This window comes from Chenopodium quinoa, unplaced genomic scaffold (assembly GCF_001683475.1).
Source record: "Chenopodium quinoa cultivar QQ74 unplaced genomic scaffold, ASM168347v1, whole genome shotgun sequence".
NCBI lineage: Eukaryota > Viridiplantae > Streptophyta > Magnoliopsida > Caryophyllales > Amaranthaceae > Chenopodium > Chenopodium quinoa.
In genome coordinates, this window is record NW_018744311.1 from 2,227,098 (window position 1) to 2,244,461 (window position 17,364).

At 34.8% G+C, this 17,364-nt stretch overlaps 1 protein-coding gene across 1 annotated transcript; it reads right to left on the reverse strand.

Moving 5' to 3' along the window:
* Nucleotides 1–7,154: 7,154 nt before the first annotated feature.
* LOC110696080 lies at nucleotides 7,155–15,999 on the reverse strand. Its single transcript, XM_021873351.1, has 4 exons — nucleotides 15,912–15,999; nucleotides 15,683–15,790; nucleotides 11,102–11,208; nucleotides 7,155–10,107 (listed from the first exon to the last, which is right to left on the reverse strand). Exon 4 carries the CDS (start codon nucleotides 9,968–9,970, stop codon nucleotides 7,592–7,594), a length of 2,379 nt encoding a protein of 792 aa, XP_021729043.1. The 5' UTR covers nucleotides 9,971–10,107; nucleotides 11,102–11,208; nucleotides 15,683–15,790; nucleotides 15,912–15,999; the 3' UTR covers nucleotides 7,155–7,591.
* Between the last annotated feature and the right edge of the window lie 1,365 nt (nucleotides 16,000–17,364).

Consider the following 17,364-nt stretch of genomic DNA (forward strand, 5'->3'; position numbering starts at 1 on the left):
TTCATATATGGATCCAAACGGCATTATATGACCGCGAGATGTATCCCCTAAAATCTCAATGCTTGTCGACACCAGGCCTCGAAACATTCGAAATTTCTCAAAAAGCGTGGATAATTAGCCTTCAACTTTTGAATTTTTTGACTTTTTTTTTGCGCATGGATATAAAATTTGTCGATATGTTTATCAGGATCCAATTGGGTGGGTGGAATCATCCAATTTGCCTTTAAACGACCAATTTACCGGTTTACAACTTACCCCGACTTCATTAATTCAAGCCTACCACGAACATTTATGACAGCAAATAATGATCATATATGATACCAAACGACAATATATGACCCCAAGATGTATTTTATAGAATTTCAAGACTTTTCAACATTGAGCCTCGAAAACTTCAAAAATTCTCAAAAGCGTGAATATTAGCCTTCAATTTTGGAATTTTTTGAATTTTTTCGCCCGAAACTAAAAATTACTGAAACGTTTACCAAGGTCTCTAATACACTCCAAGAGTCCAATTAGGTGGGTGGAACTATCCAATTTGCCTTTAAACGATCAATTTACCGATTTACAACTTGCGTCGATTTCATTAATAACTCAAGCCTACCACAAACATTTATGACAACATATAATGATCATATATGGTTCCAAACGACATTATATGACCCCGCGATGTATCCCCTAAAAGCTAAAGGCTTTTTCGACACCGGGCCCCGAAACCTCCAAAATTTCTCAAAAAGCGTGGAGATTAGCCTTAAATTTTGGAATTTTTTTACTTTTCTTCGCCCGAAAATAAAAATTTCCGAAATGTTTACCATGGTCCCTAATAACCTCTGGGTGACCAATTGGGTGGGTGAACCCATTCTATTTGCTTTTAAACGACCAATTTACTAGTTTACAAACTGCACTGATTTGATTAACTCAAGCCTACTACAAACATTTATGAGAACGTATAATGGTCATATATGATTCCAAACGGAATTATATGACCCCGATCGAGATAAATCCTCTAAAATCTCAAAACTTTTCGACACCGGGCCTCGAAACATCCCAAATTTCTCAAAAAACGTGGATTTCAATTTTGGATTTTTTTTAATTTTTTTCGTTCGAAAATAAAAACTGCCAAAATAATTATTATGGTCCTTAATACCCTCCAGGAGTCCAATTAGGTGGGTGGAAGCATCCAATTTGTCTTTAAACGACAAATTTACCGGTTTCCAACTTTAACCAATTTCATTAACTTTAGCCTACCACGAACATTTATAACAACAAATAATGATCATATATGGTACTAAACGACATTATATGACCCCTAGATGTATTTCATATAATTTCAAGACTTTTCAACATTGAGCCTCGAAAACTCCAAAAATTCTCAAAAGCGTGGATATTAGCCTTCAATTTTGGAATTTTTTGAATTTTTTTCGCCCGAAATTAAAAATTACTGAAACGTTTACCAAGGTCTCTAATACACTCCAAGAGTCCAATTAGGTGGGTGGAACCATCCAATTTGCCTTTAAACGACCAATTTACCGGTTTACAACTTGCGTCGATTTCATTAATAACTCAAGCCTACCACAAACATTTATGACAACATATAATGATCATATATGGTTCCAAACGGCATTATATGACCCCGCAATGTATCCCCTAAAAGCTAAAAGCTTTTTCGACACCGGGCCCTGAAACCTCCAAAATTTCTCAAAAAGCGTGGAGATTAGCCTTAAATTTTGGAATTTTTTTACTTTTCTTCGCCCGAAAATAAAAATTTCCGAAATGTTTACCATGGTCCCTAATAACCTCTGGGTGACCAATTGGGTGGGTGAACCCATTCTATTTGCCTTTAAACGACCAATTTACTAGTTTACAAACTGCACCGATTTGATTAACTCAAGCCTACTACAAACATTTATGAGAACGTATATTCGTCATATATGGTTCCAAACGGAATTATATGACCCCGATCGAGATAAATCCCCTAAAATCTCAAAACTTTTCGACACCGGGCCTCGAAACATCCCAAATTTCTCAAAAAGCGTGGATTTCAATTTTGGATTTTTTTTAATTTTTTTCGTTCGGAAATAAAAATTGCCAAAATAATTACCATGGTCCTTAATACCCTCCAGGAGTCCAATTAGGTGGGTGGAAGCATCCAATTTGCCTTTAAACGACAAATTTACCGGTTTCCAACTTTAACCGATTTCATTAACTTTAGCCTACCACGAACATTTATAACAAAAAATAATGATCATATATGGTTCCAAACGGCATTATATGACCCTGAGATATATCCCATAGAATTTAAAGACTATTCAACAACGAGCCCCAAAACCTCAAAAATTTTCTAAAAAGGTGTAGATATTAACCTTCAATTTTGGAAATTTTTGACTTTTTTTTGCCCGAAAATAAAAATTTCTAAAATTTTTACCATGGTCCCTAAGACCCTCTAAGAGTACAATTAGTTGGGTTGAAACATCCAATTTGCCTTTAAACGACCAATTTACCGGTTTACAACTTCCACCGACGTTATTAATTCAAGCCTACCACGAACATTTATGACAACATATAATGATCATATATGGTTCAAAACGGCATTATATGACTCCGAGATGTATCCCCTATAATCTCAAACCATTTCGACACCGGGCCCCGAACCTCCAAAATTTCACAAAATGAGTGGATATTAGTCTTCAATTTTTGAATTTTTTGACTATTTTTTTCGCCCAGAAATAAAAATTGCCGAAATGTTTACCATGGTCTCTAATACCCTCCAGGAATTCAATTGGGTGGGTGGAAGCATCCAATTTGCCTTTAAACGACAAATTTACCGATTTACAACTTCCAACGATGTCATTAATTCAAGCCTACCACGGACACTTATGTCAACATATAATGATCATATATGGTTCCAAACGGCATTATATGACTCCAAGATTTATCTTCTAAAATCTTAAACCTTTTCGAAACCGGGACCCGAAACCTCTAAAATTTCTCAAAATGCATGGATATTAGTCTGCAATTTTTGAAAATTTTGACTTTTTGTCGCCTGGAAATTAAAATTGCCAAAATATTTACCTGGTCTCTAATACCCTCTGGGAGTCCAATTGGGTGGGTGGAACCATCTAATTTGCCTTTAAACGGTCAATTTACAGGTTTACAACTTCCACCGATGTCATTAATTCAAGCCTACCACGAACATTTATGACAACATATAATGATCATATGTGGTTCCAAACGGCATTATATGACTCCGAGATGTATCCCCTAAAATCTCAAGTCTTTTGACACCGGGCCCTAAAACCTCAAAAATTTCTCAAAATACGTGGATATTAGCCTTTAATTTTGGAATTTTTTGACTTTTTTTTCACCAGTAAATAAATATTGCCAAAATGTTTACCATGGTTCCTAATACCCTTCGGTAGTCCAATTAGGTGGGTGGAACCATCAAATTTGCATTTAAACAACCAATTTACCGATTTACAACTTTGCACTGATTTCGTTAACTCCAGCCTACCACGAACATTTATGACAACATATATTGGTACTTTATGGTTTCAAACGTCATTATATGACCCCAAGATGTATCCCCTAAAATCTCATTTCTTTTCGACACCGAACCCCAAAACCTTCGAAATTTCTAAAAAAGCGTGGATATTAAATTTCAATTTTGGAATTTTTTTGATTTTTTTTCGGATGGAAAAAAAAATGCCAAAATTTTTACCATGGTCCCTAACACCCCCGGGAGTCCAATTGGGTAGGTGGAACCATCCCATTTGCCTTTAAATGGCCAATTTACTGATTTACAACTTCCACCGATGTCATTAATTCAAGCCTACCACGAACCATTATGGCAACATATCAAATGACATTATATGACTCCGAGATGTATCCCCTAAAAACTTAAGCCTTTTCGAAACCGGGCCCTAAAACCTCCAAAATTTCTCAAAATGCATGGATATTAGTCTTCAATTTTTGAATTTTTTGACTTTTTTTCGCCTGAAAATAAAAATTGCCGAAATGTTTACCATGGTCTCTAATACCCTCTTGAATTCCAATTGGGTGGGTGGAACCATCCAATTTGCCTTTAAACGGCCAATTTACCGATTTACAACTTTCACCGATGTCAATAATTCAAGCCTACCACGAACATTTATGACAACATATAATGATCATATATGGTTCCAAACGGCATTATATGACCCGGAGATGTATCCCCTAGAATTTAAAGACTTCGACAACATGCCCCGAAAACTCAAAAATTTCTCAAAAAGTGTGGATATTAACCCTCAATTTTGGATTTTTTTGACTTTTTTTTGCCCGAAAATAAAATGCCGAAATGTTTACCATGATCCCTAATACCGTCCAAGAGTCCCATTGGATGAGTGGAACCTTCCAATTTTTCTTTAAACGACCAATTTACTGGTGTACAACTTGCACCGATTTCATTAACTCAAGCCTACCACGAACTTTTATGACAACAAATAATGATCATATATGGTTCCAAACAGCATTATATGACCTCGAGATGTATCCCCTAAAATTTCAAGCGTGTTCGACATCGGGCCCCGAAATCTCTAAAATTTATCAAAACGTGTGGATATTAGTCTTCAATTTTGGAATTTTTTGACTTTTTTTCACCCGGATTTAAAAATTGACGAAATGTTTACCATGGTCCCTAATATCCTCCGGAAGTCCAATTGGGTTGGTGGAACCATTCAATTTGCCTTTAAATGACCAATTTTATTACCGGTTTACAACTTATACGGATTTCATTAACTCAAGCCTATTACGAACATTTATGACAACATGTAATGATCATATATGGTTCCAATTGGCATTATATGACCCCGAGATATATCCCATAAAATATTAACACTTTTCTACACCGGGCCCCAAAACCTTCAAAATTTCTCAAAAAGCGTGGATAATTAGCCTTCAATTTTGGAATTTTTTTCTTTTTTTCGCCCGGAAATAAAATTGCCAAAATGCTTTCCATGGTCCCTAATATCCTCCGGGAGTCCAATTGGGTGTGTAGAACCATTCAATTTGCTGTTAAACGGCCAATATACCAGTTTACAACTTGCACCGATTTACCGGTTTACAACGGCCAATTTGATTAACTTGCACCGAACCCGACTTGAACGAAATTGACCAAAACCCGTTTTAACCTGCTAAAACCCGAATTTAATCCGACTTGTTATTAACCTGACCTGAATTCAACCCGACTCGATCCTAATCCAACCCGAATTTAACCCAACCTGTTACAAACCCGACCCGAAATCAAGCCGACTTGTTATTGACCTGACCCAAATTCAACCTGACTTGTTATTGACTCGACTCGAATTTTACCATACCTATTACTTACCCAACCCAAAAATTCAACCTGATCTGTTACTAACCCGACTCGAAATTAACACGACTTATTATTGACCTGGCCTAAATTTAACCCAAATTGTTCCTGACCCGATTTCAAATCACCTTTAATGCAATTTAGACCACCTTATTATTGTTGATCAAAGCATTTTGTCTTGGGAGACCAAGTCGGTCCACGCTAGCAAAATAAATTAAAGGAGCATCATCATCAAATTTAAGAGTTAAATATATTATATATTTGTTGTATGGTCAAAGGAGATAATTATCTTTCTAAATTATAGACTATAGTTCCCGAGTATATTGCCATATATATTATAGTCAAAGGAAATAATTAGCTTGATAAAAATGATAATTGTAGTTAGTTGAACCCGAATATGGCCTGATTTGGAAATGACCCGACTTGATTGTAACCTGCAAATTATTGGCTTGAACATAACCCGACTTGAATTCAAGAATGATCTGACTTGGAAATGACCCAACCTGATTATAATCCGCAAATTATTGACTTGAAGCGAACCCAACTTGAACCCGAGAATGACCCGACTTGAAAATGACCCGACGTGATTATAATCCGGAAATTATTGACTTGAACCGAACCCGACTCAAACCCGAGAATGACCCAACCTGATTCTAACCCGCTAATTAGTGACTTGAACCGAACTCGATTCGAACCCGAGAATTACCCTAACCTGTTTTAACCCGCCCGTAAAAACCCGAATTAAACCCGACCTATTGTTTACCCGACCTATTATTAACCCGACCTAAACCTGATCCAAACCCGATAAGAAGTATAACCCGACTCAAGCATGACTCAACCCAAACCCGACCAGCATAGATTATGAAATCAATCTGAATTAACCCGATCCGAGTTGACCCAACCCACTCTTACCCAACCCAAACCCGATCCGTTTACTTGAATTGACAATTCTAATCTTTATAAACATCATAAAATCTTGAAGATTAGAAGTATTAAACATGAGTTCAATGGAAAAATTTTAAAAATAGTAAATAAAAACACAAAAGTAGGTTTATTTTACGTAAAGGGTCCTTTTTTTAAAAAAAAAAAATGTTTTCAAATATTTCAATGGTACAAAAACATTATTGTCACAATGAGAATATATAAAAAAAATAATAATAAAAATAAAAAAAAAAAAACAAAAAAACAACAACAAATTCTCACATGATAATTCCGTATTTTTTTATTACTAGTACAATCGTACATTATTACAAGTATGTATAATTGTATATTACTGAAGTAGTGAAGTAAATGATGTTCCAGTACTTCATATGCACAACATATTTGCAATTTGACCTTGAAAAAACAAATGTCTCAACTTAATTTAAGCATTTAACTTGGGAAAAGCATATAGGAAAACCAAGGTGGTACTACTGGTACAGTGGTATTCATAAATGTTATCTATAAAGGACAACTAGCCACTACCTCCGTCCCTAAATGTTGGCCCCATGATCATGTTTTGCTTTTTAAGGTTTTGGTTGAGTGGAAGTGAAGAGATAGAAAAGTAGTAGGACCTAAAATAATTTTGTGAGAGTAGAATCATAGTCTCCAATGACATGGTATGAGACACTTTTCAAGGGACACCCTTTTATGAAAAGTCGAACAGAGGGAATAATTGTTAGGGTGCTATGTACCGATGTACGTATGGTCTCATTTAAACCAAAAGCTTCACAAAACATACAAACAGTGAGCGAGGATTCATATTTGACATGCTTACTATGAGATACGTAGTATATGTTAAAGAACAAGTAATAAAAGAACACACCGATGAACCCGAATGGAACTCATAAATATTGCAAGGGCCAAAGATCAATCCTGCGTAAATTCACAGCAAGATTTTGTACAGTTTAGATTCCAAACATGCAGGTTTGGAAAAAAAAAAAATCACTATCCTAGACCCGATATAGCAAAGAGATTCCATCTATAGTTCTACATTAATTAACCAACTAAAACCACCCCCCTCTCTAAATTACCAATATTTTCTAAAGAAAAACTATAAAGCATACTTCAAGGTTTTGCTCAGTGGACATGAGCAAAATCCAGAAAGTTAGCCGGTGTACCCTATACCCCTATTCCCCCAAACCAAACAACTAAAGGTTACCAAAAAGACAGCTCCTTTGATGCGAATTCTAACCAAGGTTTCATGTCAAAACGCTAGCTAATTTGAAATGGCTGCTTCATTCAACTAAGAGGGCTAAAGCCTACCTATTCAGCGCTTAAACCTGAGCCAGAGCCTGTTTCCATTGTATGATCCTTGATATCTGGTGAAGCCTGAAGATATTCCATCGGTGTTGCAGCAGGGTCTAGTTCTACATAACCCTTTGGAGCATTCGGGCCTTCTGCACCTGTGAGCACATGGCTAGGAACCTGATGAGAGAATCTAAACATTTCCTCCCTTGGAATCCGCCTTACCCCTAGTTCAGGCTGCTTATTGAAGACAGTTAGGAAACCAGCAGCTTTCACAAGAGGGGCAACACGCACACCTTGCTCTTCATTGTAGTCATCGAGCACTTCCACCATGTCGTAGGCATGTACAACATTTTCTGGAGTATCTTTGTTCCAATCAGCAGACCAGTTCTTGTATAGAGCCCAAATTTCCCCCCTTCGTGGGTATACCTGGATAGCTCCACGGGACCCTTTACACCACTCAACTTTGTGAGAGAAAGAGTTTAGTGAATTGTTTATTACTCTTCTACCAATCCAGAAATCCCCACAGCTCTTAATAAAACCATGACCTACCCATTCCAAGGGACCAAACTCAGCGCTGCTTTTGGAGTTCAGCCAGCTAAGCCTCACCTGGAATGGATCCAAAGAGATGACCTCGTGAATCAAAGCATAGAAACGGGGCATTCCATCATCACTATCATATGTAGCCCACACTTGATTGTCTCCGAAACAACTTTCTGACCTGTCCAAATCAAATACATGAAAATCAGGATCTGGCACAGTCATTGTGACCATCTCAACATCTTCTTTTACTGCTTTACCAGCAGAAGAAAATCCTGAACGACTCCCCAGCTCTTGAATGGCAACATCATTTTCAAGTTTTGACTTCTGTCTTTCCTTTTGTTTCACCTTCTCTTTCTCTTTGGCAGCAGCCATGGCCTCTTCTTCTAACTTCCATTCCATAAGTTTCTTGCGTATCTCCAGAAGAGCTTTCTCAGAAAGCATCTTTCTGACTTCTGCGGTTGAAAATTCTCTGGTGGCATTATTAATCTTGGGACTGGCTCCTGTGAAAAAATTTGACCTTCCTGATTCAGAGTTGCCTACGCTTTGGCCAAGAGAAATTCCTTTTCCGGTTTCCCTAATTCCTATCCCTGGTTGACTTGGAATGCCACCCACAGAATTCTTAACACGGTCATTCATTTCCTTCATCCTCTTTAGAAGATCATCTCCGCTTAATACAAATCCAGGATCATTACTCCTCTCCCGTTTACCAGCTGCCTTTGCCACCCCATACTCTCTTCTCAATTTTTCAGCCGCCAGCTGCTGATCACTTGTGGCTTGAGCAGTATGAGCACTAACAGATGTGGTGTTTGGAGAAAAGGAATTATTATTATTATAGGTGGTTGTTCCAGATAGAGGGCTCCAACGAGCACTTGCAGCATCAGATGAATTATTAGCCCCAGACACTGAAGGTCTTGAGCTCAAAGGCGGCTTTCGATATTGTTGAGGGCGAATTGGAGAAAGATTTGAAGGTGGAGGTACTTCCACAGCCGCAAAGCCCTCTTCACAATGTGGGCATTTCAGAACCTGATTGAGATAAACTCGCATATACTCGTACTGCATCTTGCATCTAGTGCACATAGTCCAGAATGTATCACCTTTCTTAAAGAATGATTGAATTGATGGAGAAGATTTTTTACTGCTATTCTTTGATGCCTTTCCACGTGAAGAGCTGGAACTGGGATGTTTACAAAAACCATTAACTTCAGGTGGGACTGCTGAATTCCCACTTTGAGTAGGGACCTTCTGTTGGGAGGAACTACTGCATTGGGTCCCAAAAGTTTGCTCAGCCGCTCTCCTGGGTCCAAACTGAGTTGGAACCTTTTGCTCAGCTGTTCTTCCAGCACTGAATGGCGGCACTGGAACATTAAAATGATTTGAAAATCTGGGCTGGGACTGTCCATTGCCTGCAAACCCTGATGAAACACCAGGCTGAGAAGGGACCTTCTGCTGGGCTAATTTGACGTTACGCCGGCTATTGTAAAGAGATCTCTTAGCTTTGTCAGATAACAAACTAAAAGCTTCTGTCACAAGTTGAAAAGCACCCTCAGCACCAACAAACTTATTTTTATCAGGGTGAAGTTGAAGTACCAACTTTCTGTAATGCTTTTTTATAGTCTCGTCATCAGCTACTGGAGTAACACCAAGTATGCCATACAGATCCATCTCTCCATTAATCCTAGCTTCAGATGTTATATATACGTCAAGAGTGGCTATCATCTGTGCAATGCCTTCAAGCCCCTGATACAAAGTCTGAGCCTTCAGTGCAAACTTCTTTGCACCAGCAAAATCTTTCTCTGTAAACTTTCTGACAGCAATATCTTTTGCCCTCATGGCTTCATCTTTATTGCACTCCATCCTTTGCAGACTTGCCTCTCCCTTTCCTTGTCAATGTTTCGCTATACTAGGTGCTTGAAACGAGAACCCCTTCCAAATCAGCTACGCTAAATTATTGCAAAAGCGAAGAAAAGATTCTTGCTTCCATCAACCAAGACCTGATTTATTTAACAGACAAAAATAATGAATAAGGGTAATACATAATCACATAGCCAAAAGGTAACATAAGATTTTGCTAAATGGAAAAATTCTCCTATAGTCCATGCTTATATTAAAGAAACACATAAGAACAAAATTTCCTTCTTCGGGTCCATGCCTACATCAAATTAAGCATGAAGTGTTCCAAACATCCAACTGTTACTGCCTTCAGCCCAAAATTACGGAAAGGGGTCCAACATCTACATACGCAATTCTTATCAATCAATTACTTCCTAAATTAACATGATAAAAACAAGAAAGGAGTAAGAACAAAGCTATGGGGCTATTTTACCCAAGGTCTGCAGGACGGTATCGAATAATCCAAGGTCAAAGTTTGCAAAGTTAGGATATATTTCAACTAAAATTGATACAAACAATAGTTCAAGCTCAAAACCCCTTCTTTATAATAATTTATTTGAGGCTTTTTTATTTTATTTTAATTTGTATGTATATTTCATTGCCACCAACAGTACAAAAGGGAATTGTGTGCAGTGACGGACTTTGACCAAAGAACTTTCATAGGCCCGAGATTAAATAAATGCAGAAAGATATAGCGCCCCCATGACTGGAAAACTAATATGTCAAATTCTTTATATGGTTTAATAGCATTAAAGGGGTTGAACAAAAACAGGCCCAAAATAAGCCAAGTCAAATACATAGTGCTGGGGACGGAAACCTTGAATATTTAAGTATCTTGTATATCAGAGAACTACTTCATCCCGAAAATGCTTTCATTTACAATTGATCATACTTAGACAGGATTTTTTTAAAATGGAACATATTTAGACTGGATAGGTAACAAATATAACATTAACAATTTAAAAGGTACAACCCAGAAACAGTTGCATATTCAGAAATGCAATTATGATGATTATATAAGCCATTTTAGGGAAGAAAATGTTATAATTTTCTAAGTCTGCATGTTGAAGGAGGTTTGTGGATCCGAATACTAACCAGATGGCTTCACTTGAGTCTTCTGAAACATACTTTCATCACTAAACCACAACACCTGAAGCAAGCACTGATGAAGACTATATAACTTATGTTTTTGCAAGTCCTACCTGGAAGTAAATATAGAAATGTCTCAGATATGAGCATACAATTATAAACGACATTTAAATAAATAAATCACAATTATAAGCTGGTCGGTAAGGCACGTTATTAACTATCAGGCATTATTCAGTAGTTATAATTAGGAGCTACAGAAGAGAAAACATGAATACATGCTACAAATGCATTAAAATTGCAGTGTGGACTATGTTATGTATTCAGAAAACTTCGGTTAATGCAACAGACTCAATCAATTATAAAATATCTGCGGCAGTAAGGCCAGTACAATAGTGATAAATAGACAAGTATAACTGTGTAAATGAGCCAACAGCTAGAAGAAATAATCAGTGCAATTTGATGCAGACAAATCATAAGAAAATCTCTCATATAGACCCAACAAATTTGAGTAGGTCAAGCCCTTTAAAGATATGCTGTGATTAAACATGTTACCACGCCAGTGATCCAATGCTGATCAACCAACACAGCAGATTTAAGAACCAAACTAAACTCAAATCATAACAAGAAAGCCTACAGCACAAAAAGCGTTGTATCTATTTTTTCTATGCTTATGGTGGGAATATTTTATTACACAAACATACTCAGGTTGGTTGATAAAATTCCAAGTATTAGAAAACAACCTGTATTATAGCTACAAAATAAATAAAAAAGAATTCAATTACAAAGACTAGAAACTAGAACCAAAAAATAGACAAGTGAGCCCGTGTGAGCAAAACAAAGCAATTTTTCTTGTATCTAAGAATAGACAAAGAATATAACAAGATAACATTAAACAAAAACCAATTGGCTTGAGATGCAGGAAAAAAAACACTATACACAACTACATTCTGGCTAGAAATGTCTGTATATCAAGTCAATAACTACAAATCTCAATAATCAATGCTTCAACAAACATATTAGATAGAAAAAAAATGAAACCCATCAACAAGAAAAACTGCAAAGCCAGTTGCAAAACTCCTAATCATAACAAAGAAAATAAAAAGGTTCCAGGATCCAACAAAATGCCTACACACAACTGACACAAGTTTATAAGTCAATTTCTTTTTCACCAGTTACTACCATAAACCTGTTTACATGCATGTAAGATATAAATACTTATAAGCAAACTTAAAATTACAATAGCTAGTTATTATCTAGCAAGCATCTTATCAACACATGGATATCAAATACATGCATAAATTAAAATAACGAAGCACAATATTAAGTGATTCACCAAAGAAATGCAGATGATCATCTTTATATGCCTGGAAACAAACAAACATCTGCGCATAGATGAGAGCAATCAAACCCTGACACACAACTAAAAAATAAATTTATACAGGAAAAAAGGTTTAAGCAAAAGAAAAATAAAAAATATTGATAACACAATCAAACTTGTTCAAATAGGAAGTTATGCCTTTATAACCATTCATACATTTTATCACACTAATAGCCATCCAAAATTAATAAATCTTGATGATTCTATTCGTTAGCTTAACCCCAAAATTAATATAAAAAGTAAAAGATAAATTTGCATCCAAAAAAAAAACACATCTGACCTCAACTTGCATGAAAATAAACTATAGAGTACTTTACAAAATTACAACAAATCACTATCTCGTCAAAAATGAATTGCAATGGGACCTCCAAGTGTGCAAACATTCATCCCTGCTGCCAAAATTTTACAACATGCAAAAGAATTTTTAAAAAATCCTGATAAAGCCACATCCGTATCTATGAGATTGTGAACTTATTTCTTAAATCTTAGCTGATTGTATACTTAACTTATCTGTATTTATCAAGATGCCCACACCTTCAATTATCTCATTACATCAAAACATTGAAGTTGGCATCTTATAGAGGCAGTGAGGGTGTTACTAGATACGGTGAAGCCATGAAAGAGAATTGCAAATGGTAAATGTGGGAGAAAATACGGTACTTAAAACCTATAACTAATTTCCTAATTTGTTTCTCGAAATAAGAACTGTTTCTTCTAAGATTCCATTACTATTTGATACACACTAAACAATTGTTCCCATTTTAAGATAAACTTCTAGTGTTTATTGTCACACGTGTACCCCCTTTTAGCAATATGAGCCTTTGAGATTAATCATCATTAGTAGATAGATTAGGAAAGTCAATGAGACAAGACGAGACCAAATATAAAAAGGAGAATCCAGCTGAGAGAGAGATGTATTAAAATGCATCCTCAAAGTTATTGCACAAATAAATAAATAATGTGTAAATACCACAGCCTTTAAACAAGTACTAATTTACTAAACAAGCAATCAAGATCTTCCTTCAAAGAAGACCTGGATTATTTGACCATAGTTCAATCAATTATTTCTTCAAGTCAGCTGAAAAAGTGGCATTTTGTACACTGACCATCATACTAAATACTCATTGACACAAAAGATTAATCAATTTAATTCACATAATAGAGGTAGATTCATTAAACATTTTCATAAAATAAGGACAATGCACAGGTGATACTTGTATCATGCGAGTCAATATATCAACAATGCCTGTCTGTATACAGATATCATCCTCAAACTAAAGGCAAGCAACACATGATGAAAAATGATGACTATCAGTGTACAATGCACAACTTATATTTTTCACCAGTGACTCCTCTATGTCTGTGACCTAGATAAACTAAAACAAATCTTCAGTTAAAACCTCAAACAAAATGCTTTTACTGGTTCAATGATGCTATTAATGATATATCCAGAACATAAAACAAATAAAAGTAACAGAATATTTGTGACATTATGGCCAGTCACTGCTGCACAATATAAGTTACACAAAACAGACCCCATGATTCCAGAGGTGAAGCTAATACATTTTATTTTACCACATTAATGTACTATTACTGTATCCAAGATAATCGTCCCCTCTACTGACCAAATTAAACCCCTAACCGTAAATGCCCTACCATATACAGGGGCTGAAAGAATCAGGGTTTCCTTCAATATATGTGTGACAACCTATGAACATTCCAGGACAATTGCAAGTAACTATTCATTAGAAACAACCAACTCACTCATACCTCAGCTCAATAATAAGCAAAAACAAGCAAACTAGACCAAAAATGATATTTGGAGACATAGCCATAAGAGGCTACTAAGAAAACACTACAAGAAAATCATAAACCTCGTCAGAGTGGCAACTAACAATGCTATAACAGCTCTTAATTAAGAATTCTGGCAATGAAAAAGGTCTCAGGAGGTGATTTTGAACTCCAAAATGCCCCTAACATAAGAGAGAACTAACAAGTTCATTAAGTTTTGTCACTTACTATCCCATTTGACTATCACTATTAACCTATACCAATTCCATATTACAATGGCCTTAAAGGTTTAATTGTTACGAAAAACGAGAAATTATATACTTGAACGTCAACCATGCAAACAAATCAAAATATGTATGCACTTACAGGAGAGTATTCCCAAAATCATGGACAAACAACTCCTTTAATTTCTATGCCAAACCCTTAAAGCAAAAAAAAAAAAAAAAAAAAAAAAAAAAAAAAACATTTATATAAAGAAAATCTTTTTTTAAAAAAAAAACCATTCCCAAAAGGAATTTTGTCGTTACGTATCTTCCAACGGACATCCATCCATAATTATATGAACACATAACTAATCCCAAAAGGGAAGCATATTAAGTGACTACTCCGACAAAAGAAATTTTGTCGGTTTTGAAATAAATTCCACCTCTCTTGACTTGGTAACAGAATTACTCAACGCCACACTCATGACACAAACAAACCTCTTTTTTAAAGTTATCTACATGAATTCCAACATTCCTAAAGCCTTTTTCTCACCATCTACTTGTATTTTAAATATGATAATGAAGTAACACAGCAGTTCACAAATGTCACGAAAAACCAAAACATTCTCAAGAACATTCGATGACAAATTGGCAACCAAATCCAAATCAAATCAAAACAAAAATATATGTTTATAAAATAAAAGGAATAACAGATTCAACCATTAACCTTTTAATTTTTCAAAAACTATCAAAAAGGGGCACAGAAGCAAAAATTTTAAATCTGATAATTCGCCTCAAAAAATTCAGAACAGGACTCAATTTGCAAAATTCATCAACAACTTTACAACTACACATAAACACCACCAATTCAGATGAAAAACAGCAAAATGTAGATCCTAGCACTTGACAGCCAAAAAAAATGGAGGGAAAAAAACCCAATGACAAAAAATCCATAAACTTCACTCTACTCCGTAAATTCCTCATTTTTACAATCAAACATTAAATTTCAGCAACTTATCGAACTTAAATTAAAAACAAAATTTCACACAGCACCAACAAATTCAAACTCAAACCCTAAAAATGTATAATCTGTGCAAACTTACAAACAGAAATTTACACTTTTAATGTCCAAAAATCAAATAAATTCCATGAATTCAAATATAAATACAATTCAAATAAGTAAATGAAGCAAAGAAAAATAAATGAGATTTATACCAAAAATACAGCAACGTCACTGTAGAGTAGTTCAATTCAAAATGCAAGGACCGCCATGAATTTGGAGTTTTTATGTCTGGAATGTTCGAAAATGACCTGAGTATCAATCTAAGAACAACAAACAATAATTTTTTTGTCAGCAAAAACAAAAACAATCAAAAAATTCTTTAGAGAATGAAAAAAAAAAAAAAAAAAAAAATATTGAACAAAAAAAAATATGTTCTTGAACCTTAGATGAATAACAAAAGACTAGAAGAGAGGAAAGTTGAAATATGGGTATTAATGATATTTTTGCATTTTCTATAACAACATTAACCAAATGCCCAAATGGAGGGTTTAAATAATAATCATAATTCTCTATTTCTTAGAAGAAAAAGTAACCATGGTTAAATTTTGACTCGGGTTAAGTTACAGGATTTGGTGTAGGAGTTTGACCAAGGATAAATTTTAACCGTATTTGTAACCAAAGTTACGGTTTTTGTAATAAAAAGTGAAAGGTGTTAAGTACGGTTATATATTAACCTAAACGCGTGTTCAAATTTTGTGGTTAGCGGACTTAACCTTAGTCAGCTTATATGTGGCAAAAGAATCTTGTGGTATGAATTATTAGCTAATATTATGATTTTCTACTTTAAAAGTTTATTTGACATATGCAAATTCATATTGGAAAAAATAAAAATCCTAACAAAGAATCAAATGAGATATGTAATACGAATCAAGTGAGATTTTTATTTTTTTAAAAAAATCAACTGAGATTGTTAGTTTTTTTATTAAAAAAATTGACTCAAATCCTACACGATATGGTTCTAGTGTTTGTATAAATACATCGATTTAAGTGACATGCGTGCCCTTACCACAAAGAACGTTAACGTTTAAATTTGTTTATAATTATATCTTTAACTCATGAGTGATATTAGAGAAAACACAAATAAATATTTATAAAAATTAAAAGAGGTTAACTATATAGTTAATTCTTAATATTGACATGTTCAATTTTATGGTAGAAGTTAGTGAGTAATATATTCACCTGATTTTTACTGATCTGAACTTATCTTAACTTATTAGACCTTATTGAAACTTATCTTAGTTGTAATTATCTAAAATTATTACATATGAAATAAGTAAAAATAAAGTGAACAGAATTGACTCTTAACCTCAGCCAATTATTACACCAATTATCTGTCAAAAACAATTATTGCACCAATTATCTATCAAAAATAATTATTGCACCAATCATAGGTATGATTTGATTACTAAAATTGTGATTCATTTCCATAGAAGTTGATTTGGGACAATATCTTAATTAATATCGAGTTAATGTTAAGAATAATTAAACTTACCTTTTAAATTTTTGGGCAGGAAAAAAAAATTGTGTAGAGATATTGATATTATTACACTACTTCGTATAATAGAATATGGTGGACCATGTGGTGGGGTGGTAAAGAGCTGAGGGGTAAAAACGAGAATTTTCATTGTCATAAAAAACATATCTAACCGTAAATTAGAAGTATGTATGTGTTTATATATATATATCTTAATTCGATTTTGAGATAGTATTGTAGTCCATATTGAGTTAAAGATATTAATTGACACTTTGTTTGAATACAATAAAATGGAAGGAAAAGAAGAGAAGAACAAAAAAAGGGACAAATTCTCTTGTAAATTTTAGAGATTTAGAATGA